The following is a 10,177-nucleotide window of genomic DNA, read 5'->3' as shown; positions in this document are numbered from 1 at the left end:
TCCATCCTTTCTTATTTTTATTCGCCGTCTTTCTCGTTCAGATTTAGAAACAAAGCAGTTCAGCAAAAAATCTTCTACATTTTATTTTATTTATGTAATGAATTCAATTGAATAAATTATCCACTGTTCAAAGACTGAGACATATTTTGAGTTCTCTAACTCAAACAGGCGAATAAATTATAAATATAAATTGACTGGCTTTTTTCAGTTTATGAATTCACACAAAGAACTCAGATAATTATTACAACTTTAAACAAAACAAAACATGAAATTGCGAAGAAAATAATATGATAATATTTCGCTTCTTTAATATCACAGTTTAATAAAATGTGTAACATTGTACACATACTATGTAAATACTGAGACAATTTTATCTATAAAATAACATCTTAATGTTAAGAAACCTGTTCGAGTTTCTAGTTTTTGTTCCGTCACATTTTAGAAATACATTTCCCCGAAGGCTTTGCGCCGCCAGTGACTCTGCTAGCTAGTTACGAAGAGAGGAGGAAATGCTAATGTTTACAACCAGTGAAGTGGCTCTAGTTTCCCAGTAAAACCAGTGATTTAGGTAATTTTGCTGCACGGAGTGAAATGACAGTTAGATAATGTGCCAAATTAAATGACGAGGTTAAACATTCAGGTAAGAAAAATTGATTTTAACGCATTTTTAGTCTGATATTGTAATTGAGCTTATTAGCGCTTAGCTTGATAAACATTTGGCTAAACTGCGACTTAAACCTGAACATCAGACGTTTTACGAGTATCTATGCCTCTTATTGACCTTAATGTTGTTTATGTAGATTAAAGAAGAACGGTGAATTGGTTTCTAACATTACTATTACATATAAACATGAAAGCTGTGCTACGCATTGAATTTAGTTCAGTGCCACCAGCTAACTCCATAGTTAACCTGGTCAGTACCAGAGTCCAGTTGGGTTTACAACTGAAGGTGTTCTGGTTCTGGGACAAGAGGTTCTGTAGAAACCAACCAGCATGAGCAGCAGGTCAGGGAGGTTCTGGTTCCGTTTAAAGCAACCACCTAAGATGGACAACCTGCAGAGGAGATAGACTCCTCGGATCTGACTTGCCACACGTTTAAGATTTTATTTGAAGGAATGACAAAAACTTCAATCACTTAATGAAAAACAATCAATAAAATAGATTAGGAGATGCTTTCTGATTGGCTGTTTTAGTGTGCAGTATCCTGATTGGCTCTCTGGGTGTTCAGTGTCTTGATTGGCCGTATGGGTGTGTGCAATGTCCTGATTGGCCGTCTGGGTGTGTGCAGCGTCCTGATTGGTCGTCTGGGTGTGTGCAGCGTCCTGATTGGTCGTCTGGGTGTGTGCAGCGTCCTGATTGGTCGTCTGGGTGTGTGCAGCGTCCTGATTGGTTGTCTGTGTGTGTGCAGCGTCCTGATTGGCCGTCTGGGTGTGTGCAGCGTCCTGATTGGCCGTCTGCGGGTGTGCAGCGTCCTGATTGGCCATCTGGGTGTGTGCAACGTCCTGATTGGCCGTCTGCGTGTGTGCAGCGTCCTGATTGGCCGTCTGGGTGTGTGCAGCGTCCTGATGGAATGGGTGTTCGTTATGAACCGGATGAGCTCTCAGGGCAGCGCGGCGGCCCAGCGGCGGCGCATGGCCCTGGGGGTGGTGATCCTGCTGCTGGTTGATGTCATCTGGGTGGCCTCGTCTGAGCTCACCACGGTAACCAGCTTTCATTGAAATACAGACTGGAAACCAGTACAGTACCAGTACAAACCACCCTCACTGTTTCTCTTCTGACCTTCTCTCCAGTACATCTTTAAGCGGCAGGACTACAACAAGCCGTTCTTCAGCACCTTCACCAAAACCTCCATGTTTGTTCTCTACCTGTTTGGGCTTCCTGCTGTGGCGCCCCTGGCGCCAGCAGTGCAGTGGCGCCCTGAAGCGCCGCCAGACTGCCTTCGTAAGTCACTCTGCTTTGTTAGGCTGCAAATATTTAGAATTTTATTGATGCAATGTGGTCTTGAAAGCTGCTTCATGTTTTCTGTTATTTCTCCTGAAAACTTTGATCTTTTTACCCTTTTTGTTGAGTCAGGAACTGATTTTCTCTCATTTCTGCTGCAGTTTGCTGACGCTGAGGCCTATTTTGCTCCCTGCACCACTGACAGCGCTGTGAACAACTGCTTGGTGCGTCCTGACCCCTGAGGTCTGTCAGGGTAACAGCCGCTCTCTGTTTGTCTGTTGCCGGTAAAGAGTTTCTTCTTTGTCCGGTTTGTGCAGAGCGAGCCGCTCTACGTCCCAATGAAGTTCCAGGACGCAGCAGCCAATCCGTACGACTGTTTACCTGTAGACTGTGAAGCCGGTGAGTTTAAATCTGATTTCAGCTTTAAATGAAACTCAAACCTCATTACTGATTACAGACACGAACCAGGCTGGAAAAAGACAAGGGTCAAAGGTCAGCTGGAGTCCTTCATTCTTCAGAGATCAAGATCAATCCCAAGATAATGGAAAATGTCAAATGATTTTAGGAATTAATAAAGAAAAATAAAATATTTAATATAGTATGTAGTACAGGATATATACAATTATACATATATAATAATCAGAAAATTAATAAATATGTGAAATCAAGCTAACGTTTCAAAAACTACACAAAAAGATGTTTAAAAAGCTGAATAAAATTTAAAATAAAATTAAAACAACCAGAAAAAAAGTATTATTCCCAACATCTCAGATGACCAGCAGGTGCTAACATAGCCTCTGGTGCTAACATAGCCTTTGATGCTAACATAGCCTTTGGTGCTAACATGGCCTCTGGCGCTAACATAGCCTTGGATGCTAACATAGCCTCGTATGCTAACAGCCTCTGGCGCTAACATAGCCTTTGATGCTAACATAGCCTCTGGTGCTAACATAGCCTCTGGCGCTAACATAGCCTTTGATGCTAACATAGCGTCTGGTGCTAACATAGCCTCTGGTGCTAACATAGCCCTGGGTGCTACCATATCTCCTGATGATAACATCTGCAGGTCTGTGTAGCTGGTTAGCATCAGTGAAGGTCCTTGTTCTGACCCATAAGTCTTTGGTTTAAGTCTGATGATGTACTTCCTGTTTGGAGGTTGTTTTTTTTTTTTTTTTTTTTTTTTTTTTTTGTTTGTTTGTTTGGAGGTGTTGAAATGAATCCCCTGCTCCGACCCCCCAGCCTCCAGAAAGCAACGGGTTCGTTTCAGCAACATCATGGAGGTGCGTCAGCTGCCGTCTACCCAGGCTCTGGAGGCCAAGTTGTCCCGAATGTCCTACCCTGCCGCCAAGGACCACGAGGCCCTGCTGCGCACAGTGGGGAAGCTAACCATCACCGATGTGGCTAAAATCAGCTTCTTCTTCTGCTTTGTGGTGAGAAAAACTGGTCCTCCACACAGAGGAGCTAACGGTTCGCCTAGAGCTTTAATGTTCTGATAACTTGAAACGTTTAAGGCACAAGAAACTTTATTGATCAAACAAAATGAACAAACTGGGCATTATGGATGCATTTAAGCAATTTACGTTAGCTTCTGCTAAATACCAGTGTAGATTAAGCCCTCTATGTTTAGCACAGTTAGCTTTTAGTTAGCGACACAAACTGACTGGCTTAAAGGTGTTTTCTAAACTGGATCATATTTAGAACAGGTTTCATCTTTAACTGGTCCCTTCCTCCTCTGACTTCCAGTGGTTCCTGGCTAACCTTTCCTACCAGGAAGCTCTGTCTGACACGCAGGTGGCCATCGTCAACATCCTGTCCTCCACCTCAGGTCGTTCTCTCCTCCTCTATGTCTGACACTGAAGTTTAGCTGAGTTATGTTGACTGAAACCTTGTGTGATGTCACTTCCCTCTTCAGGCCTCTTTACGCTCATCTTGGCAGCCATCTTCCCCAGTAACAGCAGCGACCGGTTTCACCTTGTCCAAACTGTTGCCGTGGCTCTCAGGTGAGCAGGTGCTTTAGCTTTTCAGGCGCTAGCTAAGAGTTGTTTCAATGGTAAATGTTGTTGCTGTTGGTTTTCCTGTGTTTCAGCATGGGAGGAGTTGCTCTGGTGAGTCTGTCCAGCATGGACAGCCCTGATGAGAAAGGAGTCATAGGTAACCTCAGATCTACTGTCCCTCCGTTGGTGGAAGCGTTTAGCTAGCTGTGGCTAACCGTTAGCGTCCTGCAGGCTCTCTGTGGTCGCTGGCGGGGGCCGTGCTGTACGCCGTTTACATCGTCCTCATCAAGAGGAGAGTGGACCGCGAGGATAAGCTCGACATCCCCATGTTCTTTGGTTCGCCGATTCTTTATTAAACCCTTCTAAATGCTTTTTCTTCCACTGAACTTTATCACTGATTTCAGGTTTTAACACATAAAATCCTCAGCTCATCAGCTACTTTAGGACTGGACAAAGTCAAAATCATTTCATATAATTTCATAGTTTTTGGTATAAATATCTAAAATTCTGTTTCCTGTTTTCTCTCCACCTCGTTTTTTATTTTTAAGCAGTTTTGAGTCACAATGATAAAACTAAGTTACTATACAGATTGTTGCTAAGCAACTGAAGTTGGGGGGGGGGACTGTTAGGGACTGTTGTTGCTAGGTAACCAAAGAGTGTTGATGCACCCAGCTAGCTTTGTGGCTAAAGTCTTGGTGTGCCTACATTTCCCAGAATCCTGTGCAGTTCTAGATTGGAGCTCAGTAAATATTCTATATATTGACTGAATGAATCAGATGAATTATCGGTTGATATTGATCACGTGTCCATGGCGATGTATAAAGTTATTGTTTTATTGCCCAGCCCTAAAGCTACGGTACGCTAGGTTAGCAGCTCTTTGGGAATTAGCTTAAAGAAACAACAAAGCCTAAAGAAAATCCTTTAAAGCAGGAGAGCCCAGTGGGCCCCTGAGGGCCCTGAGGGCCGCGTCCTGCGTGTTTCAGTCTCTGCTTGAACCAATGATGGATCATTGGAGGCCAAAGGAGAAACTGACCACCAGGGAGAGAATAAAACGTGCAGGATGCCGGCCCTCAGTGGGCCCCACCGTAGCCTCCACTGTGGGCCCCACTGTGGGCCCACTGTGGGCCCCACCGTAGCCTCCACTGTGGGCCCCACTGTGGGCCCACTGTGGGCCCCACTGTGGGCCCCACTGTGGGCCCATCGTAGCCTCCACTGTGGGCCCACTGTGGGCTCCACTGTGGGCTCCACTGTGGGCTCCACTGTGGGCTCCTCTGCTTTAAAGGTTTCTTTAATCCAGGGCCGGATTAGGGAGGAGCTGGGCCCTGGGCTCCTGACAGTTTTGGGCCCAAATGACTTTTTAAAATTACTTTACTCATTAAAATTAAATTAACAGCAATAGATTCAGGATTGGGGACCAAAATAAAATATTTAATAAAAAAAGAAAATAATTCTAGTAACTCAACAATAATCAAGACATAATATTTGTTTCATTACTTGAACTGGATGGCAATTATTGTGAATCCAAAACTGAGAAATGCTTTTGCATGTTTGCCTTATTAAAAATAAAGGCTTCCAAAGAGCAGAAGCATCTTAAAGAGACAGACGCCCAATTTCACTGCGTTAAATTACAAAATATCAGTTAAAACTTCTTTTAACTGATATTTGATATATATTGCAATTTCATAACAACTTCAGGTAGTTACTTGATTGTGCTATAAAATCTCACCATGTGCCTGTAAAATACATAATAATGTCATTTAATACCAGGAGGTAGATTTGGTTGAATAATGAACTGATTTTCCAATAATTTTTGTATTTTCTGGTGAACAAAAAAAAATTCCTTAAAGACATATTTATGTGTTTTGTGTAAATATATATATTTATATATCTGTGTCTGTGTTCCAGGATTCGTGGGGCTCTTCAACCTGCTGCTGCTCTGGCCCGGTTTCCTGCTGCTCCATTTCTCCGGCTTCGAGGCCTTTGAGCTTCCCAGCCAGCTGGTCTGGACCTACATCCTGATCAACGGCCTGATCGGAACCGTCTTGTCTGAGTTCCTGTGGCTCTGGTGAGAGGTCGAAGGTCAGAATGCGTTCGGACCGGGTCGTGATGAGTGACGTGTTTTCCTCTGCAGGGGCTGCTTCCTGACGTCGTCTCTGATTGGGACTCTGGCTCTCAGCCTCACCATCCCGCTCTCCATTCTGGCAGACATCTGCCTGCAGAAGGTCGACCCCTGAAGCCTGACCTCTGACCCCTGACTCCTCTCCATGCTCCGGTCTAACTCTGTCCCTCTGCAGGTCCGGTTCTCCTGGCTGTTCTTTGCCGGAGCCGTCCCCGTCTTCCTCTCCTTTTTCATTGCTGCGCTGCTCTGCCACTACAACAACTGCGCCCCGGTGCTGCTGGCGCTGCGCCGCCTCTACACCTTCATGTTCAGGAAGCACCGAGCGCAGAGGTACGGCGGCCCCAAACGGTCAAAAATATGATCAGGAAGCACCGAGCGCAGAGGTAACGCGATCGTTCAAAGTCAAAATATTTCAATCTGCGAATAATTTCTCTGGAAAAGCTGAAAAAACACAAAATTGAACGATGAATTGAGAAGATTCTGACCTTAGAATGTGTAATGGAGGGACTAACTCCTGTTGACCAGCTGGGGGCGCCGGTGGAGAGGAACAACTCCCATTAAAGCAGCAGTACTATTTAAAATGACAACCGTTCAACTGAACAAACTTGTGCATTTTATAAAACCGACAGAACACCAGAGCAGACGTCATAAAACAGAAAATAAAAAGTGAACAGTTCAAATTTGAGCGAACTGGAGAGCAGTAGGAGAAGAAAGTCAGACGAGTTCAGATGGGATCAGCTGCAGAACATCTGCAGGTTCTGGTCACATCAGTTCTGTTGTGGAGTGACTTCCTGGTGTGATGCCGTTCTGACATCACTGTAATAACGGAAGCTGATTGGCTCAGACCTTCACCCTGCGGTCTGAGTCGTCGTAGTTCATCGTTTGTCATGCTAACTAATGGCCGGAAGATTCGGCCTCCATTGTTGCAGAAACGAACAAGTATTTAAAAGTTAATAAAACAAAGCTGCTGGCTTTTAAGGGTAAAACCCAAATATGGAGAGAATATGTTTTGTGAGGATGATGATGACAATGTGCCTCTTCCTCCTCAGACTGTCAGACGAACAGTCTGAAAGCCTTATTCCTCTGCACTCGGTTTCCCCCGCAGGACGGATCGTCCTTCTGAAGGTCAGTCTGATTTCAGAACTTCACATGTATCATCAGTTAATATTTCCATTTCAGAATGACTAATGTGACATGTTGAGTTAGTTAAACGTTCCTGAAAAACTGATCTATGTAGGACGCATCTATGTAGGACGGATCTATATAGGGTGGATCTATGTAGGGCGGATCTATGTAGGGTGGATCTATATAGGGTGGATCTATGTAGGACGGATCTATGTAGGGTGGATCTATATAGGACGGATCTATGTAGGGTGGATCTATGTAGGGCGGATCTATGTAGGACGCATCTATGTAGGGTGGATCTATATAGGGTGGATCTATGTAGGGTGGATCTATGTAGGGCGGATCTATGTAGGGCGGATCTATGTAGGGCGAATCTATGTAGGACGCATCTATGTAGGGTGGATCTATGTAGGACGGATCTATGTAGGGTGGATCTATATAGGACGGATCTATGTAGGGTGGATCTATGTAGGACGGATCTATGTAGGGTGGATCTATATAGGACGGATCTATGTAGGGTGGATCTATATAGGACGGATCTATGTAGGGTGGATCTATGTAGGGCGGATCTATGTAGGGCGGATCTATGTAGGGCGGATCTATGTAGGGCGGATCTATATAGGACGGATCTATGTAGGGTGGATCTATGTAGGGCGGATCTATGTAGGACGGATCTATGTAGGGTGGATATATAGGGTGGATCTATGTAGGGTGGATCTATGTAGGGTGGATCTATGTAGGGCGGATCTATGTAGGGTGGATCTATATAGGACGGATCTATGTAGGGTGGATCTATGTAGGGCGGATCTATGTAGGACGGATCTATGTAGGGTGGATCTATATAGGGTGGATCTATATAGGTGGATCTATGTAGGACGGATCTATGTAGGGTGGATCTATATAGGACGGATCTATGTAGGGTGGATCTATGTAGGGCGAATCTATGTAGGACGCATCTATGTAGGGTGGATCTATGTAGGGTGGATCTATGTAGGGCGGATCTATGTAGGGCGGATCTATGTAGGACGGATCTATGTAGGGTGGATCTATATAGGGTGGATCTATGTAGGGTGGATCTATGTAGGGCGGATTTATGTAGGGCGAATCTATGTAGGACGCATCTATGTAGGGTGGATCTATGTAGGGTGGATCTATGTAGGGTGGATCTATATAGGGCGGATCTATGTAGGGTGGATCTATATAGGACGGATCTATGTAGGGCGGATCTATGTAGGGTGGATCTATGTAGGGTGGATCTATGTAGGGTGGATCTATGTAGGGCGGATCTATGTAGGGTGGATCTATGTAGGGTGGATCTATGTAGGGTGGATCTATGTAGGGTGGATCTATGTAGGACGCATCTATGTAGGGTGGATCTATATAGGGTGGATCTATGTAGGGTGGATCTATGTAGGACGCATCTATGTAGGGTGGATCTATGTAGGGTGGATCTATGTAGGGCGGATCTATGTAGGGTGGATCTATGTAGGGTGGATCTATATAGGACGGATCTATGTAGGGCGGATCTATGTAGGGCGGATCTATGTAGGGCGGATCTATATAGGGTGGATCTATATAGGGTGGATCTATATAGGACGGATCTATGTAGGGTGGATCTATGTAGGGCGGATCTATGTAGGGTGGATCTATATAGGGCGGATCTATGTAGGGCGGATCTATGTAGGGCGGATATGTAGGGCGGATCTATGTAGGACGGATCTATATAGGACGGATCTATATAGGGTGGATCTATATAGGGTGGATCTATGTAGGGTGGATCTATATAGGGTGGATCTATATAGGGCGGATCTATGTAGGACGGATCTATATAGGACGGATCTATGAAGAGTTTTTCCTTCTCTTGCAGCTGTGGAGCCGCTGAGCCAACAGGCTGGAAGCTTCCTGGGCGTTGAACCTGTGCCTGTCATCCATCCATCCAGCCTGATCTTGTATTTGTGGTTGTTTGTGTCAGTTCTGGTTTTGTAGAACCGGTTCCGGGTCGGATCGTCGTTCTGCTGAGTCGGCTCTACTTAGTGCTGCTGTTTTCAGGAATCAGTTTAAAATCAAACATCCAGTTAAATCCAACTTTATTTGCTTCGTTTGAGGCGAATGAAACCAGAACAGCTGATCTGGACCTGAGAACAAACTGAAGCTCAAAACCAGTGAAGAACTAAACGTGACGGAGAACCGCTGGACCAGAACACTAATTTCTCCTGGATGGATTGACCTTTAACCTCAGAGGAAATGAAATGATTCAGGTTGCTCTGAGTTTCCTCCGTTTAATGGAGATCAGAGCAGAAACTCGTTTCAGGCGAAGAAACACGTTTATTTATCAATCACTACAGATTTCTACTGAGTGATGCTGAAAACGCAGCGGAGCTTCCTGTCTGCCGGGACTTCTGTCCTCAAACAAAGCACTTCTTCTTCTTCTTCTTCTTCTTCTTCTTCTTCTTCTTCTCCTACTTTATCGTTCCTTCCTGTGAACTCGTCCTCAGCAGAAGAAACCGACTCTTCTCGGTTCGTCCGGTTAAATGTTTTTGCTTCTTGGTTTTTGTTTGTTGCACTTTCTGTTTTTTTCTTCTGTGGTGATTTCAGCTGAGAAGATTTAAAGAACATTAATGTTTTATAATGGTGCTTGTGAAATCATGGGTTGGTTTTCTTTCTCAGGTTCTCTGTCTTGTTTTGAGGATGTTGTACAATCTAAAGAAAAAAGCTTAAAAAGTTATCTTGTTAATAATAATCGCCCCTTTATCAACCAGTTCGTGAATAATTCTTTATTTTTCAAAACTGTTTTCATACTTCAGTGCACTATTAAAAACATATCTTTCTAAAATTCAGAGTGAGGTGTGTTTTGTTTTGGAAACGTGTCTCAGCCAATCACAGGCTGATTCTTAGGTCACTTCCTGGTTATCTTCATCCCGCCCTGTAGGGGGAGCAGTCACAGTTCCTGATTGAACATCCTGCATCCAGGGGAGTCACGTTTTCACTGTCAGTTTCC

General features: G+C 44.5%; 1 protein-coding gene across 1 annotated transcript; it reads left to right on the top strand.

The window, feature by feature from the left end:
• The first annotated feature begins 495 nt into the window (after positions 1–495).
• On the top strand, positions 496–9,979 carry LOC129356000 (solute carrier family 35 member F5-like). The gene is given in 16 exon segments (XM_055025629.1): positions 496–640; positions 1,529–1,700; positions 1,791–1,868; positions 1,870–1,941; positions 2,103–2,165; positions 2,259–2,340; positions 3,181–3,371; positions 3,685–3,766; positions 3,854–3,941; positions 4,028–4,092; positions 4,167–4,271; positions 5,841–6,000; positions 6,067–6,157; positions 6,230–6,384; positions 7,104–7,179; positions 9,047–9,979. Coding segments are annotated over 15 exon segments (1,458 nt in total). The 5' UTR covers positions 496–640; positions 1,529–1,565; the 3' UTR covers positions 9,062–9,979.
• The last annotated feature ends 198 nt before the right edge of the window (positions 9,980–10,177 follow it).

Source organism: Poeciliopsis prolifica, unplaced genomic scaffold (genome assembly GCF_027474105.1).
Source record: "Poeciliopsis prolifica strain line A6 unplaced genomic scaffold, Auburn_PproV2 SCAFFOLD152, whole genome shotgun sequence".
Taxonomy (NCBI): Eukaryota; Metazoa; Chordata; class Actinopteri; order Cyprinodontiformes; family Poeciliidae; genus Poeciliopsis; species Poeciliopsis prolifica.
Note: the sequence above shows the minus strand (reverse complement) of the source record. Positions and strands in the feature narration are given on the sequence as shown.